Source organism: Colias philodice, chromosome 14 (assembly GCF_061535455.1).
Source record: "Colias philodice isolate Cphi_HAF_F1 chromosome 14, ilColPhil1 Martin Lab GWU primary, whole genome shotgun sequence".
NCBI classification, from domain to species: Eukaryota; Metazoa; Arthropoda; class Insecta; order Lepidoptera; family Pieridae; genus Colias; species Colias philodice.
In genome coordinates this window covers 6,457,136-6,476,273 of record NC_143099.1, presented here as the reverse complement: position 1 = coordinate 6,476,273, position 19,138 = coordinate 6,457,136, and the positions used below count along the sequence as shown (strand labels likewise).

The window sequence follows — 19,138 nt, the reverse complement described above, 5'->3', positions numbered from 1 at the left end:
TTCATCACTACTTTTTGGTACACCCTGTATATTATTACAACACAGTGTGTTATCGCTTACCGTTTTGAAAGGACCGGAGACACCGTGACAAGACTACTCATTCGTTTTCCTCTTAAGGGGTTGTGTTTTAATATCATACTGTTGCTATCTAAAAGTTTGGTCATGAATTCTTTGAATTTTCATTACTTCCCTAGGGATACTTAAAATATATGAATAGCTTTCGTTTCAATATTTTTACCAAAATTCAACCTTTTAAACGTCCAATTTCATAAACGTTTGACTTCGCCAACATCTATGGGTAGGTATTTTTATTACGGCTTAGCAATAACATCGTTAAACCATTAAGGACGGGTAATAAATTTTGCAACGATGTACATTTTTTTGTTCTATCCGGTAAAGCTGAACAAATTGGAATATAGAACAGTTATATCGGCTCATACGTGACTGGATAATTGAAAAATAAAAACCAGATGTTGTTGCGACCACGCAAATAAACGAATCACACCCGGCGTCCGTTTGATTATATTTGCTGTGTATTGTTTTCAGTAAATCGCATGCTGGTATCTCTTCACATAATTTGTCATATAAACGGTCGTGTCTAGGACAGTTTGTTAATGGAAAATTTTCGTTAGAGGTCGCAATGCAATTAATGTTGGAGATATATTTATTTCTGTTTATATTTTCGAGTTAATATCGTGTACACTTCTTTGTGTGAAATAGACGTAATGATAGCATTCAATATTGTTTTGAATTATTGATATTTCTAAAATTTTAAGACTTCACCTGTCAGCTTCAAAAATAATGTTTTAGCAGAGAACAGCTGCTTTCGTAGAAATTTAATTTAAGTTTGTAAATGGCTCTTTTGATCAATAAAACAGCAAAGCAATTATCAAACAATATCACTAATATAGGTTCACTTAAATTTATTTCAAACTAGCGGTCCGCCCCGGCTTCGCCCGTGGTACATATTTACGTTTTCTCTACATAAGAACCATCCTTGTACTTCAAGGAATATAATAAAAAAAGAATTATCGAAATCGGTTCAGCCGTTCTCAAGTTATGCGCTTACCAACACATTTTGGGATTCATTTTTATATTATAGATGAATGAAAACGATCTTGAAACATACCTATGCATTTGGATTGAAAGTGTGCTTCATATACTAAGCTATAAAACGAGCAATTAGCTGAAGTATTTTAGAATAATTACGAGAATTACACCCTTTGTCAAACAGGAGCACGTAAGAGCAATGAATTTTTCAAAACTGATTGCAGTAATAACCGTAATGGCCTAAGATTGTTACTAAAGTTGAAAGTTCAATGACTTTGTAATCTTGTTACATACTTGTTAGAAGGTCAATGAATAGTTTCACAGTTATAAAAGCTGTTAAATATATAATATAAAGCTGAAGAGTTTGTTTGTTTGTTTCAACGCGCTAAGATCAGGGGTTGATTTGAAAAATTCTTTCAGTGTTAGATAGCCCATTTATCGAGGAAGGCAGGAGCGGAGACACGCGGGTGAAACCGTGGGACGCAGCTAGTTATTGAATTACTGTGTAATATTCCTTAAACAAACGCCACCTGCCTTGATTCATAAATTGATTATGTTTATCTCCCTTTTAATTGACATTAATCATCAATTGTCTTTTAAATAAACAATGAACAATCTTACGTTAAACGTTATCTCTAAGAGTTCGCATATTAAGATTATTTAAGTACAAGGTCACGAGGGGTGTATTGTACTATAATTAAATGCTTGATTAAAAATATTGTCATTACATGATAACTTTCGATATAATTTAATAAATAGGCATATAAAATAAAAGTCAGTATTTACTAATTCATTAAAATCTATTGGATGAATTGGTAATGGTAAAAAAATAAAAACATAAACTAAGTCCAAAGACTCTCAGCATTTAGAGATCATTAAAAATATTAACAAACAACATCTGCATTGTCTTTGTCAGATTTAATCTACCTTAATACAGTTTGAAACAATATTTCAGCTGCGAATCGAAACAAAAAGAGCATTCGGCTATTTCAAAGCACACCGTTTGCTCTGGAAATTAAACTTTTCTCTATAGAAACTTTAGTAAGCCGTAAATAGTATTAACAAAAGACGACTGCAGCGTGCACCGCCTCAAGAATTATCGCGGGGTATACACCATTTTAATGGGTCATTCGCATGTCTAAACAAAATAAATGTACACGCCGCGATTATCCGTTTCGGTACGTTTTTTCCTTACATATTCTCTGTGCAATATCCCCGGTTCTTATTATAGTGTGTAATTGTCTGTGAATAGGTCATGGTAATGGGCAAACTTAATAACGTGATTTTGCTTGTGATACCTATTATTATAATGGTCTGGTGTGGAAATATCTATTGTTCTTTAATGTATGTAGGTGACAAATAAACGATGTTTACATCGTGAAATATTAAATGTAAAAAAGAGCAAAGAAAAGATGAAGAGGTCAAATAAATGTAAAAGAAACAACGGAAGTAAATGAATTGTGCTAAAAATCTTGCTTTTCATAGTTTTGTATTTACGGATAAGAGATCACTTATCTCTGTGTTAACAAGAAATATTAATTTCAAGAAATTTTGTTTTCCCCTCAGCTAAGAAATTAAGAAATTTCTTAGTATCGTTCAGTTGGCCAAGATGGTTTTAATTAAGTCTGTTATGAATATAAATATTCAAAGAAAACGTTGTTTGTGTGAATATTGAATTCCTAATCACTTCTTCCTTTAATATTTTTGATAACTACCTATTCTGAAACTTTACTTAACTCAAACATTTATTTATTCAATCAGACTTCTTCTAGAATTATTTTATAAATTTTCTTGTCCACAAATTTTGTTTTTGATTTAAATTAAACATTTTATACAAACGTTGTTTTACTTGTAGAATATAAAAGAATTATATCTTGATAAAAGCATTTGAATTTATTTTATTTTGTGTGATTCTTGTCTAGCCATTATACACCTTTATTTAATAACCGCTTTGTTTAAACTAATGGCTACAGTATTTCATCTCGAGTACTTTGCTCCTAGAATAATTTTAGGTCTTTAAACTAATTTATGCCCTTATCTCTGGATTAAACACTTGACCGTAATTTGAAGCTTACTTATTGAGAAGGCACCTAGCTTTTTCCGCCTATTTTTCCCTCTCTTTCCGTTGTATCTATGCTATCTCTCTCGCACACCTCTCCACCAGGTGGCGGGGCGCACGATAATGTGCGGGCGCTGGATATTTTCATTGGCGTCTAGCTTCCGCCGCGAGAAGGTTGTCTAGTGTCTACAAGACTACAACCTTGGTGCTATTAAGTATTGCTTAAAGCAAGTGCTAAAAGTGTTAAAAAGTGTATCCCGTCGGATCGGTACAGTGAGTTATTTTTACATCTATTCTAATAATATTTTACTTAAAAATGAGTAAAAATCTTTAAAGTCAACGGTATAATCGTTGGGACTTTATTTAAAATGCTGAGGTTTTTAATGAATCCTTCAGCAATAGTTTATTTTTCAATATGCTTAAATACTTAATAGCATGAATAAAGATATTTTAAATTAACGATACAACCGTTACATTTTACTTGAAATAGTAACTTTTCTTTTGAAATATTTCATTATGCAATATGTACTAATTAATATTTGTATTTTTAATACTGTGAGTAAAGCTATTTTAACGGTGTTACCGTTCGGCTTTACTCGAATCGTTAATATTACTTTTGTGATTATTTGATATTACTAGATATATCAAATACCCTCTCTTGTATATAGATATTTTTAATATTTTATTTCATTTTTAATAATGTGTTTTTATTACAAGGTTACAAGTGAATTTTTCGTGGAAAAATTACAATTAATACTTAGTATGGATATGAGCCAACTCAAAGCTTTACAGGCATACAATCCATTGCTACGACTTTATTTCATTGTCGTTATCGCTAGGAACGGTTCGGAATTCCTACCATAGTTTATTACTAAAAATTATCGAACGAGATGAGTCAGCTCCAAGAAGTCACGACAAGTCAGAACATGTTGTGATATTATTTTATAAATCGTACGGGAGTTACCGCTCAACTGAATAATGATGGAATTCGCTCATGTATAGTAGATACGTACCATGAATGTTCCACACATTCAAAACTATCCGTAGTCTATACGTGTCCTTTTATGAGTATTATTCTGATCCGTTTTTATGTGAAAATAGACATATTACACACGGCTAATTTGATTGAAAATTACGTTTCCTATGTTCAAATGATGCAACTTTTTTGTTAAAACGAGTAAGTACCAAAATTTTACAATTAAATTCTTTGGTTTACTGAACTTGTGCTGAAAGGGTTATCGTATAATAATTATCGAGATACCTTTATTATAAATTAGATTTAGATACATTTATTTCAAAGGATTTACAATTCACTTCTAACGTTTTAGAATAATATTATAAACTTGTACAGTGTACACCTTGACAAAAAGTAAAAAATTGCGGGTGAGTGGAGATTATTTTGTGCAATTAAATATAACGTCCTACGACGGTATGGTTGCGTTCGTAAGGAATGTTAACGGATATAAAGCAACTAAATGTTACATCGATTGCATGAACAAAAATAAATATGAATCGAAGTTCATTTTAAAATTTAGTGAATTGATTTGAATTATGAATTTATTAAATGTCGCTAACATTGGAAAATAAGTTAAAGGACCTTGTTAATTGCTATATTATTTAAATGATTATTTACTGCTAATTTTATATTAGCACTAAGGTGTATTCTTGCTCGAAGCAGAATACATAAATGTGGCCACTACTCCTCGCAGGGGTTAGCCAGGTCAAATCCACCCTCGCAGGGTGTCTCTTAAGCATTTTTTGGCAGGCCCTACTTATTTCTAGTTACAAACATCCCTCGCGCAGCTGTCGCTCGCAGGGAAATGGTGCAAATATATATCGGCCTTCGCGGGGCTTTGATTACGACCGTCCCTCACGGAAAAGATGGTGCGAATATATATCAGCCCTCGCGGGGCTTTGATTACAACCGTCCCTCACGGAGAAATGGTGCAAATATATATCAGCCCTCGCGGGGCTTTGATTACAACAGTACCTCACGGAGACATGGTGCAAATATATATCAGCCTTCGCGGGGCTTTGATAACAACCGTCCCCACGGGGAAATGGTGCAAATATATATCAGCCCTCGCGGGGCTTTGATGGCGATTGGTGCAAATATACAAAGGATTGATCATTAAAATGATCATAGATATTTGCTTTCGTCAACGAGGACCCACGAAAGAAGTTTTGGATATGACCGTATCGGATCTTCACTCTTCTAAGGTAGGTAGAAAAAGGTTTTGAAATCTACTTCACAGTGGGCAGTATAGTAATATGACCTAATTAATACAATAAAGGTTAGAGACGTCAAATAATGGGCGCATGAAATTGATACTTCGTATCCTAAAAGTTTACGCTTCAGGAATCAGGAAACCACCATTGGTTTACCAATTATGGAAATTGGAATTGAACAAATCGTATTTACCAATGCAAAGCCTATTCACAACAAAGGAAGGCGAGTCGGATCAAATATCATCTCGCAGATGATTTGTGGCGGTGGTTTCGAGGATTGTCACCAAGCCTTGTGTCAACGGTATGTTTGGTATCGTAATTCAATGGCACTAGCCGACCAATTTTCATATAAAAACATCGGAAGAGATTTTTTAATCGCAAAGCGATTGAATGTAACAAATGACGATTGATTACGTATAGTTGACCTCTCATAGGCCTATTTTAGTTGCCCGGTCTTGTAGGCAATTTATTTGACTCGTTTTTCAACCCATTTGACCTCATTATTGCACCCATGAGATTTTTCTTCGAGGCTCAAACAATAAATCGCTGAGGGATTAGGATAATCGTTTGTTAGACAAGTTTCTTGTCATCCCACCAGGATTATTATATCTTATATATAAAATTCTCGTGTCACAATGTTAGTCTGCATACTCCTCCGAAACGGGTGGACCGATTCTCATGAAATTTTCTGTGCATATCGGGTAAGTCTGAGAATCGGCCAACATCTATTTTTCATATTATGTACCACGGGCGAAGCCGGGGCGGACCGCTAGTATTGTATAATAAAGTTATATACAACTATTAACGTAAAACGTTTAAGTACTCAACGAATGCTGAGAATACTGACTGTTGAGTTACATAGGATAGAGGATAAATAACGGAAAGTCAACCTTTCCAAACAAAAGCCTCTTATTATTAGATATTACTTGGAACCCCTACCCTTAACGAGAAAGCTCTGCCAAATGACTTCTCATTTCTTTGCTTTGAGGGGGGGGGGGGCAATAAATGAAATGTACAGACTATACGGCTTTTAAAATATAAGTCTGGTAAGCGAACTAAACTTTGCTGGTTTAGTGCCTGCTTCTCGTGTTTACGGGTGAATTAAGTTAGTCATAAATGCAATGCTATACAGAGGATATATACTGCATTTAAAACATGACAAAGTCTGGTAAGCGAACTAAACTTTGCTAGTTTAGTTCTTGCTATATCGCTGTCCGTCGCTGCCTCGCGTGTTTACGGATGAATAAAGTAATGTCCTGTCTTCGCATCCACAGCTAACTGTCCTATACTGTCATAATCTTAACACAGATTCATTCGACATAGCTCCCCACGAGCTCAGTTCTTCATTTTTGCACTCGCACAACTGTGGACAACACAAGAGCAATGCCTCCATTGGCAGCAGTTACAATCAAGGGCTAGCAAGGTAGGCTAGCCATATTACGGATGTTGGAACAACCGACTATATTTAGGGCAATTTTCTTTGTCCAGTGTAACGTTTAGACTGTCGTAGCATTCCTACGGAACAAAGATGGGATCAGATCTGCATCCTTAATGAAGTTAATCGAAAGGAGATACTTTCAGACGACGATAGTATTCAAAATCCACCATATTCCTGAACATAATAATGCATAGTTAAGCTTATAATCTCTCTTGCCATTATCCTGCAGCAGAATTCCTTGGCGATAATTTGTTCTCGTTAGAACGAGCGAGGTTGTTACGATAATATGAGAAATCCTGTCAGTTAGAGACCTGAACGACGCGATAGAGTACCGCTATTTCAGTAGTAGTAACACCTAGAAGGGTGAAGGTATTCTGGAAAGCGGAACTGAAGGCCCGGTCAGCAGCACCAGCCACCTAATAGACAGTGTTCAGTGCTGCACCACTATAATCTGCAAAATGACTCTGACGGTATGAAAATGTGGAGTACATTTTCAAAATATCAAATGTTATAGTTGGAATAAAAATCCTATTTGCCTCCGTCTACCCAAAAGACATACGGAGTAGCTAGTAGTAGTTGGTTGAATTAGAATAAAGTACCTATAGTTAAAATCCTTTGTTACTGACTGGATAAATTTGGCTCTTTTCCTATGTGACGTTCATATAGCTGTTGACTGCCTAGTGTTATGCACAAACACTATTATTATAAATAAGTCACGTTATGTAGTCCCGAGGCTTTCGGTATATAAGTTCTGATGTAAATCATAATTATATCTTAAAACCGAATTGATTAAAAGTAACGTACTTGGCTGTAGTAATTGCAGTTTTGGGACACAGATAAGTTCCTTATCATTTTTAAGTCTCTTGAGTTCAGTATATTTGTTTCCAGTACAGAGTTTATGACCTATCAGATTTAAATAAATAATTCATGCATTGTACTGAAAGTACTAGCCATGTTTAGGTAGATTATGATTGGTGGCGTTGGCTCTAAACATTAATAGATACCGCACGGTTTGGTTGGATGTTAAAAATCCGTATTATAATTAAAACCGTTTACCTGTTTTGATATTTTATTACCTTATTCAAGGGGTGACCTTTTAAATTTATTTCTGACCCCAAAAGTAAGGACCAAGGTCTCTTCTTGTCCGGTTGGGTTAATACTGTGTGAGTTGAGACAGGTGGTAATTCTATGTTAAGATGATACAATTGTGCTTCTGCAGAGTTCTAATTGAATAAATAAAGGTTTGAGTTTGAGGTATTTTTGCCTCGTCGGGATCAGCTGTTGCTTCATTTTGTAAGTAACATCTAAATGCGTAATTGAAAGTCGTTACTGGCGCTTTCGCAGATTTACGCTAAAGATAGTGGAAATTGTAGTAACCTTAACTTTTCAAGCCCAAAAGGTTAACTAAGGTACACTTGAACCAATCTTATAAGTTCTAATACTTTTAATCATTATGATTAACTTTTTGGTTCTTATTTGATTAACTTTTCATCTGGGATTGTTAATATATTATATAATATAACAATTTGTGTGATTTATTGGTATACTATCTGCACACCTTACTCTTTCCAATAAAGAAATAAGTAATTACTTATGTATTCAAGTTCACATTGGCGTCCATATATTGTACACCAGGTGGGTAACAAACAGGTCTCAATAAGTAAGCTTCAAATTACGGTCAAGTGTTTAATAGCTGTGTTTTACCTGAAAATAAAACACATATTAAATACTTACCTATATTTGAAGCTTACACTTAACGTCCACCTGTTGTGGATTTCGACTCAATGAAAATATCCAGCGCCCGCACATTATCGTGCGCCCCGCCACCTGGTGGAGAGGTGTGCGAGAGAGATAGCATAGATACAACGGAAAGAGAGGGAAAAATAGGCGGAAAAAGCTAGGTGCCTTCTCAATAAGTAAGCTTCAAATATAGGTAAGTATTTAATATGTGTTTTATTTTCAGGTAAAACACAGCTATTAAGCTAGAATTGCACAGATGAAATGAACTTTTATAGTAAATTTTAACGTTTAGTTAGCATAATGAATTTTTTATGATTTGATTGTATGCAAAATATTAATTTAAACATATTTTCATTTAATTAAATAAATAAAAAGGTTGCCTGAAAGAAATCGCTTCTTAGCGATAAGGCCAAATTGTACTATAATTATATAGTTATCTTTGTTATTGTTCTATGTGCATACTGTACAATAAAGTGTTTTTTATAAACAGTTTTTATAATACATTATAAGTGTTCCGTTATTATAGGAAAAATTAGAATTAAAGTATGTATCTATACAGGGTGGAAGGTTAAGATGGGGCATGAAGGGCAGGTACCTTAACCGTTGTAGCTACATGAAAACGTTCTTAGGAGACTATCCTTAAATTCTTGAGAAATTTTAATCTGCATTCACAGATTTTTGAAAAAATGTACGGTCAGCAAGGAAATCGGCAGTTTTCAAAAAAATTTTTCTTGATGCCAATCGATCCAGTTTCTCATGGGGATCAAAACACTCTAAAAGACCAACTGAGGTATGAGTACTAGAAAAGTCAGAAATCGCGAAAAACTATTTCCACACATTCACTAAGAAAATAAGTGATTCAACAAAAGATGCGCTAATAGAAAACTCATAAAATCATTATCTCTACTAAATTTGCCCCGTAACCACCTGAAAAATGCAACTCTGCGTGCATAGTCCCCAGATTGCAATGCTTGGACTAATCGCCCATGGCGGTAGCATTTGTAGCCGTATTTCTTCCATGTTTTTAAAACTATCCAGTGCGAACAACCAACTTCGACGGCAACTTGCCGCCGTTTGGCCGTTCCGAATATCCTAAAAAGACAAAGGCACAGCAACTTAACATGCCAGCGACGCGGGGCGTGAGCGGGCGGTGTCTGGCAGCTCGTGCACGAGATGAAAAATTATGTAAATTTGAATATCGAACGAACACGTCACATTTTTATGGCTTATGTAAACAATAACACGTAGAAAACAAAAGTTACCAGAAGTCACTCTGTCTTCACTAAAAATGTCCTTAAATAATTTAGAACGTTTAGATCTGTTAGAGGCTTACTTTTTAAATAATAAAAACCCAACAGTTGCATTGGAATGGTACAGGAATAAATACCCAATGCGACATGTACCGACGCGAAAGGTAATTGCGAATCTTGTAAAAAATCTAGCAGAAAGTGGCTCATTTAAGAAAAGCTTGACACGTCCACGTCGTTCACGCGTATTGAATGAGAATACGGTGATAGCAATTTTAGCACTAATTGTGGAAGCATATCCCGAAATTTCTTCTAAACAAGTTGCCGTCGAAGTTGGTTGTTCGCAATGGATAGTTTTAAAAACATGGAAGAAATACGGCTACAAATGCTACCGCCATGGGCGATTAGTCCAAGCATTGCAATCTGGGGACTATGCACACAGAGTTGCATTTTGCAGATGGTTACGGGGCAAATTTAGTAGAGATAATGATTTTATGAGTTTTCTATTAGCGCATCTTTTGTTGAATCACTTATTTTCTTAGTGAATGTGTGGAAATAGTTTTTCGCGATTTCTGACTTTTCTAGTACTCATACCTCAGTTGGTCTTTTAGAGTGTTTTGATCCCCATGAGAAACTGGATCGATTGGCATCAAAAAAAATTTTTTTGAAAACTGCCGATTTCCTTGCTGACCGTACATTTTTTCAAAAATCTGTGAATGCAGATTAAAATTTCTCAAGAATTTAAGGATAGTCTTCTAAGAACGTTTTCATGTAGCTACAACGGTTAAGGTACCTGCCCTTCATGCCCCATCTTAACCTTCCACCCTGTTTAATACACAAATAATATTGTGAATGGAAAAATATGTATAAGATATTATGAACACAAGAAGTACCTACTTCCTTATTATAACAGGTTGTAATGGAAATGTAATAATTTAATTACGTGTTTTGAATTAATAGGAATGTTATTTACGTATGCAGTAGGTAGGTACGTACTGAGTATCATGATATTAATTCATATTCTAACCTCGTTTTTATCTAGAATTAAAATTTCAATTAAATTATTCTACCTAATAAAATTTTGAAATATAGGTAGTAAAGATTATTATGGTTGAAAAACTATACATAGATGGACAGATAACAAATAGATTTTGTATTTATAGGACACAACTCTATGAAACACAGTCAGCAAAGATGAAAGAAATCGATCAAAATCTTATATCACTTTTAAACATTCAACACGTTGCAATACAAATCTAGAAATAAAAAGTAAATAAAATAATAATTCGTAACACTATAGAGTCAGCGTGAATCTCTATATATCTGAATGTTGTCCTGAAAAGAATAAAATAATTGGTTTAAATTTATTTGTGACTAAGAATTCATGCAAGATTGTAAAAGAAGTTTAAACATAGAGTTGGATGTCTTCATTGTGGTTGTGGTCGGTGTGTGTTGTTGTTGCTGACCGTCAAATGGTACAACTTGATAATTCTCAATACTAAACGATTGATTAACGCGTCTTATTGTATTCTAATGTGGAAAATACCAATGTGAATCGATAGGTAACTCAAGAATATTAACTCTACATTCCAGCTACGTATATACTATCCATGTGCAACAATTATATCTGCTACCTATTCATGTAATTTTATTAAGAAATAGCTTACCATCCGCGACTTCGCCCACTTTATCTAAAACCTAATAAACTATATAATATGTACTAAAACCTGCCTCGAGAATCACTATACATATCTATTAAAAAAACTCATCAAAATCTGTTGAGTAATTTTAAAGATCCAAGCATACAGACACAGACAGCGCAAAGCGACTTCTGTACAAATGAAGAAATTTTATAGTATGTATTTTTTGTACAATATTATACTAGCTGCGCTTCGCGGTTTCACCCGCTCCGGTGGCTCCGCTCATGTTGGTCTTAGCGTAATGATATATAGCCTAGCCTTCCTCGATAAATGTGCTATCTAACACCGACATAATTTTTCAAATCGCACCAGTAGTTCCTGAGATTAGCGCGTTCAAACAAACAAACAAACTCTTCAGCTTTATAATACATATTAGTATAGATTAGTATGGATTCGATGTTTGTAAATCGTTTAGCAAGTAGAGTTTGATTTTGAACTGATTGATCTAAGTTAAACCAAAACTTAATTGCCCAATGAAGCCCAATGTGCTTAGCATCACAAGATTCATTTAAGTTATCAAGTCAGATCACTTAGAAGTAGCTTAATTGGATCATGTCTCTTGAAATGTGCTGACTAAACTTAGCCTAAACATATACTAAAAGTTCAGTTAGCGGTCGGAGTTATTTGTTAAAGAAAATGACTAATACCTATATATAACGTTTTTGGAAAATAAACACATTTCGATAGGCTTAAACATGATTTTCTTAATACTTATAATATAGATAGGCATGAGAATTTAATCGACATGTTTTTCTTTGTGTTGTTGTTCAGTTCGTTTCTTTACAATTGGATATGGTTTAATCTCTCTTTGTTTTATTCAAAATCGCATTTTTTGTTCCATTTATGCTTACGTGTAGATATTATTATACGTATTTTTTTAAATATATAAGGTAGATTTGGTCCATAACTAATTAATTATCACTAAATTAATTTATTTGCAATGATTTGTTATGTAACATTGTTAGCACTTTACATCCTAAATCTATCAAAAAGATACATAAAATCCCAGCCAATACACAACTGCTTTTGTCATATTTTACCATTCAAATTTATTCTAGGCTCAAAATATAGGTTCGGCTGTGCTTTACATACAAAGTCATTCTGGTTCACTGAGACATGCATAATTTATCTGCTTGGTGTCAGTGCATTAACTTCCTTATGTCGTTCAGAGCAGTAGTTCCAGAAAATTCCAATAGTTTTTTAAGTTGTAAAGTACCTCGAAGTTTTTAATCTGTTTCTTTGAGTAACGGAACGGCACTGAATGTTTTATTACTAAGCTAAAACTCGAGCACGTCACGACATTTTCTCAATCTCGTGTCACCTTGTTTATGAAGGGTTTTGTAATATAAATCTTGGAAGTTATTAGCCCGTTTTCCTTTTTACGATTCGTCTGACATGATTGCGTTTGTACAGCTACAATTATAATTAATTGAAAATCAGCTAAATTAACCAGAAAAATATTTTTATATACAGAATTTTGTATAAACGAAAGATCATAAATCTTTGTAATAAGATTCTTTACATTTCCTATGTATTAAACGCAAGGCAAAGATTTCGTTTATCTTTGGTGTGCAATTTAGAGCTCAATTAGTTAATATATGCAGCAGTAATGTTCGTAATGTATAATTAACTGGTGATTTTCTTTGTTCCCAGGCTCCACAATTTATATCGTTTCAAGATGGAAAGTTGGGAGTCAACTTCGGCGGTTACCACGCTGGCATCGGAATTGGAGGGCTTTTAGGTGAGCGACTATTAACTAAAATTATCTATGTGATTTTAGAAGTAAGTTTGGGTATCAGTTAATGGGTAGAGGTAAAGTGGTAAAGTATTGCTGATGATGCTGTTAATGTTATGCTATCGAAATTATACTATTACACAGTCACAATTAAGAAGTACGAAAATGAATAATAATATTTATTCCACTTGCACACGACTATGGACGGGCTGAAAGCTGCTTGGAAATCAAATGTTTCTTTGAAACATGTGTTCCAAGAGTTCATTTTTATTTTCCCTGTCGTGTTTTGTTTATATTACGTATAACAAAATTTGATATTGTACTCTGTTTCTTCTTTGCACAACACATCAACACAGATTTATTACAAACTTGTGCAATTACACGCTATTATTAAAGTGACGATATCTATTTCTTCATCACGAACGTGGTATGAAGTTTCATCAGTATCACATTTAACATACCCTTATAAACTATTACGTTCTTTACTAATTTATAAAGTAGTACAGAAGTTAATTTATATAATTGAGAAATTATTTAGTTTGTATCATCTTGTTTAGAATATTAATTTACGTAAGGGATTTAAAATTGTTTGTCTGGGTTTAAAAACTTTGAAATGGTGAAAATTGCTGTTTGCTTACAAAAGCAAATAATATTATCTACTAACATTATGAGCAGGATTTGTTTGATTGCCCAAGAGTTTGAAAAACCATTTTTAAAGGAAAAGCTCAAAAAGGACTAATGTTTCTTTTCGTTCTTCCACTAGCACACATGTATAATATTCGTGAATGAAATGAATCGTTAGCTAATCCCAAAACAACACTTGCAGTAATAGCACGCCCGCTAATATTAATTAAAATTGTTGATGAGAGTGATTCTTAATTTGAGAGTGTGCCTTTTACAGCCAATGGGACACGTGGAGGTCTGTTTGCAGAGGCTGGTACACCAACAGGACAGTTTGCAACTGCTGGCCTTGGGGGAGCTGTTAATCAAAATGGAATAGCATCAGGTAAATATGAGGTTATTGCTATCGATAAACACGAAATATAGTATCATTTAATACCAATGTGGTAATTTCTTACGAAAAATTTTCTAAAGATGTGATGGTACCTTAATATCCATTAATTTATACTAAAAATTAACAAATTTTAAGTCATGCAGGGTTCAATTTAAACTTATCTTATCGTATTAAAGGTGGACTTTTCGCCGGAGCAACAGCAGGCGGTAACTATCACGCATCAGCTGGTCTATCTGGAACCAGTGCCGGTAACAAAATTGGAAGTGGCTTTGCACAAGCGCAAGCTGGAAACGTCGTTTCAACCAGCGCCCTGGTAGGTGAATCTCTAAGCGAGAGGATAAAGCGAAGGAAGGAAGAAAAACAAAAGCGAAAGAAAACCGAAAAAGCATTGAAGGCCAAAAATTTCACTGCATAATTCCATGTTGTTATTGTATCCTCGTTTTTACAATTGTGTTAACAGTACTCGATTATATTATGTTATAAGTTTAATCGTACAATAAATTGTTATAAAACAGAAATGTCATTTACTAATATTAATTTAGTTATCAGACTAGACGCTAACCATGCGTACGATACGAGTAAAGGTAAAATTTACATATTAGCATGAGTATAATTACTGAATGTGAATGAACTGTTGTATATAAATGCACAAAGGAATGAAAGCATTAGCAAGCAACACCGTTCAAAATACAATGTTCTCATTGTGCTTTGGCTGATGTTATGATGGGCCCAATTTCGCTATCCCACCCATTGTTTTTGTTTTGCACGTAACATTTAGGAGTTACTTTTTAAAAATTATAATACATATTTAAAAATTTACAGGGAGGCCAAACCGGTGATAAAGGATCAGCAGGATTTACGTATAGCGGTGTGAATAAACTAGAAGTAACACCTCTAAAAAGTGGTATAAACACCGAAGTTAATATTGAATCTGCAAATGAAGTACAACCACATGAAACATCAAATATTGAAATAACCAAGACAATAGTTAGGGAAGATGTTCAATCTCCTCATATAGTCAAAGAAGTGAGTAAAACATGGACACCGCAGTACCGTATAAATGCTGAAAATCAATTTAATCCGTTCCAAGATTTCTTTAGAAATATTTTTAGTTTTCCAATAGGATTGCCTCGAACCAATGGTTTCTCAAAGGTTTGTGTAAATAGTGATACAGCACTTTGAAACCATCTACCACTACGTGTCTGTCGAACTAATAATACTATTTTTTGTTTTTCTAGCAATATGTTAACCTCGTCGTCATATTGTTTTTAACATAAATGTTATGTTTTATGTGTTATAATTATATAAGCTATTTCTTTTTTCTTGCAAGTACACTAATTAGCCATCACTGAAACATGATGTAAAATAATGTTCCTTTTATGTTTGTAATAACTATTTAATGTTTTATTATTTTACGTACAGCTATAATATGTATCTTGTGGATACATACAATGTGAAAGTATCTAACCATCATCAAAATCTATATTAGAAAAATATCTATTACTACAAACATTTAATTTCAAACAGGTGTACGTAGATTCTCAACCTCAAGTTTATGAAAAGCATATTGTGCATACACATTACAAGCCAAGAAGAGCTCATTTTCGTAAAACCGCTTTCCTCGGAGGCTATGTTGGTGGTCAGGGAGAGATTGTAGGACCAGCTCCCAGTGCTGTTGTACAAACTGAACAACATGCTGAGAGAAGGGTAGATGTCGGTGTTGAAGCTAATGCTGGAGCTCATGTAGACGGACATATCAATGGGGGAGGAGTAAGAAAAGTTTACACTAAGGAAGTCACTGTGAACAAAAATCCAACTTTCTTCCGTGACATTTTTGATGTAAGTTGTAAAGTATAAAAAAAATATTTTCAATATATTCGTTGAATCATTTGGAACACAAGATTGAAGTGGCAAAATTATTATTTACTTATTGTTGAAGCACAAATACATAGTAGGTATGAACATGGTATGGTATGAACGAATTTATTGGCAATTTATCATATTATTATACACATAACTAATGTAGAGAACTTTACAAATTGTATTTTCCAATAATAAACAACAAACTTGATTTTCATTCCTATATCGTATACAATTTGTATTATTCGTGGTTCATTCACCACGAAGTCGAGGTTGAATCCCTCTTGGCTAAATCCAAATAACTTACTTCAAACGAATAGTCGATAGGTTAAACGGTCCCGGCAATATGTCCCCATTTCTCACGGGATCTCGCTTCTCAACTAAATCTAAATTGAGCTTGATATAAATAATTTTAATATCACATATCTCTTCAACTGATATTTCTTGTTTACAGATTCCCATTTCTACTTTGAAAGCAGTCGGTAATTTCCTTGGGAACACGGCATCACGTACAAATATATCTGTACAAAAATCTGTACAAGCAGGTGCTTATTATTAAAAACTCAGTTAAATCTAAGAAAGTTCAAGGATTATATACACATTTTTATGACTGTTAAAATAAGTTATAGTGGTGACTGAATGTATACTAAGGCTAGTATGTAATTAGCGTTAATTATACACGAAAATGGGATATTTTATAACGATGTGTGCTAATTTCACACATAATATTACAGGTTTCTTATCTGCAAATTATTTTGTAGCTAAGTAATTATTATTCTTATGTCATTAATTTCATTTTAAATCGAATGATATATTATTGTATCCTAAAAATGATACAGCCACGATTAATATTTGCATTAAACTCAGTATTGGTAGCACACAATGACAATGTTTACGTTATTTTTTAAGTCTTTAATTAGATGCGACACACAAAAAAATGTGTTTACCGCAAAGAAACCTGTCTTTTCCATCTTCCTCTTTTATGGTTTTGTTTTTTTTTGTGACCGTCGTAATTCTGCTCATGTTTTATTTAGAGTTTTATTAGGATTTCATGTTACGCCATCTTTTACGATGTGCTTTTTCTTATTTTCCACATACTGTTCTTGAGTAATTAGATGTTACGGAAGGAAAAGTAAATGTATAATCTGAGAGATAATGTACAATCTGTGAGATGGATTAATGGAATAAGCTATTACCTATAAAGTAGGATTAAATACTAATTAGTTGAAACCCCAAGAGTTTTTATTAAAGCATCTTATCATGCATGGTTGTAGGAAGTACTTTATCCATAACGCCGCCCAGGACGCGGTCGTGTGAATGAGTTCTTATAATAATATCAACTATCTTACTTCTCTTTACTAATATTCTTTAATCCTCTACAGAATCTGAGCCGAAGCATGATTCATCGATATCTTCCTCTTCATCAGCTCATATTTCGGTAGACACACCGAGTGCATCATCTTTTATCGATGACATTTTCTCTGTAAGTTCATTCATAACAAAAAGACCTACATTTAACAAATCATTAACTCGAGGGTTCTGTGAAAGATGACTACTATAAAATTAATTATTAAAATTGGTACTGCATAAAATGCATTTAAAACCCTTCGCTATTCTATGGTTACCTATTATATCTAGTCTGTTAACGCTTTTAACTTTTAACGCTTTTCTTCGTATAATTGTATGAATTTTGTATTAAGTTTCTTTTAATTTTATTTATCATGCAGTAATGGGTGTTGGGATACATTGCTTACTCCTAATTTGACAGTATTACAACTTTATTATGAAGAAAGAAGCATAAATGGTAAGTCTTTCTAATAAAATTTTATCATCATAAAGTAAATTATGTACAAATGGAAAAACTTTATTGATCAAAATACTCTTTTACTTTTATTAAAAAATATGTCTGTTTAGATTCCTATTAACACCCTCGGAGCAGTGAACAAATTCTTGGAAAACAATGTGGGCAGGAAAAATGTACAGGTAAGATAATAATATAAGCTACGACTTCCATTACTGGGGCGATTTTTTAATCCTAAGTTAAAACTTATTCGTCGAATAACGTATTAAATACATCAAAAGTGTGGTTTATTCATGTATTGCCTTTTTGACATTTTACAGAGGATATTTTTGTTTCTTGTGTAATACTTTAATTGACGGATAAATTAACCAAGGATTGAAAAATTGCCCCAATTCAATTCTTAGATTAGTCATTAGCCCAAATCTATTACATATGTTGACATGAAGAAATTCATAATACCTATAGTTTTTAATAAATAATTTAAATATAAATACTTGAGAGTAGTTGAAGCCCAGGGCGACAATCGCGTGGTAACCAATGTGGTAACCGGCTAATAAGTAGCTTATGCGCTAATCCAGACTTTAATCTACTCTCTACCAAATTTCATCCAGATCCAATTTGATGATTTGTTTTTGCGTGAAAGAATAACAAAAATAAATTTTAGCAAACATTAAGTTTTCAAAAGCAGAATCTACCGATATTCATAATTTTCTTTTATTTTACAATGATTTGAAAGATCCTTTCATTTATAGGTAGTACATGAAGAAGGTGTCCAATCAAGAGTAAGGCGAGTTCCACACGGTCGTAGAAGGTATCACCAGCAGGTCGTCGTTGAAGACAGCCCACAATAAATGATCTAGATGGAATAATTTAGCATTTAGTTAGAAATATTTACACCTGTAAATACGTAAAAGCAATTTAAGTGATAGTTATAAAACTTAGATAAGGGTTTTTTCATAATCGATACGAATAAATGATTTTTATAATGTTTTTGTTTTATTTAATAGTTTTGGAATTAGTACCATTATTATATTATTATGTACCTCTCATTTAACCTAGTACCTACATGATCAATATATTTTAGTCTAATAGCTAATGAATACTATTGCCTTGTCGATCTAGAGCTAAGAAATAAAGTAGAGCTAAACAATACTTCTTTATACACTTATATATATTAGGTACGCATCATCATTATCAGCCCATATGCGTTCCCACTGCTGGGATCCAAGCCTCCTATGAGGGTACAGGCCACAATCCACCACGC

The 19,138-nt window shown here is 33.5% G+C and overlaps 1 protein-coding gene across 2 annotated transcripts in view; it reads left to right on the top strand.

Moving 5' to 3' along the window:
- The window catches only part of LOC149482887 (uncharacterized), a 29,073-nt gene extending 10,213 nt beyond the window's left edge, over nt 1-18,860 (top strand). For both annotated transcript variants that reach the window (XM_089703061.1, XM_089703060.1), the window contains 9 exons: nt 13,117-13,204; nt 14,100-14,204; nt 14,390-14,526; nt 15,036-15,239; nt 15,741-16,052; nt 16,528-16,618; nt 17,456-17,556; nt 17,988-18,056; nt 18,627-18,860. In XM_089703061.1, coding sequence (XP_089559187.1) covers nt 13,117-13,204; nt 14,100-14,204; nt 14,390-14,526; nt 15,036-15,239; nt 15,741-16,052; nt 16,528-16,618; nt 17,456-17,556; nt 17,988-18,056; nt 18,627-18,725 — 1,206 coding nt within the window. In that variant the 3' untranslated portion in view covers nt 18,726-18,860. The remainder of the gene's footprint in view (nt 1-13,116; nt 13,205-14,099; nt 14,205-14,389; nt 14,527-15,035; nt 15,240-15,740; nt 16,053-16,527; nt 16,619-17,455; nt 17,557-17,987; nt 18,057-18,626) is intronic.
- The last annotated feature ends 278 nt before the right edge of the window (nt 18,861-19,138 follow it).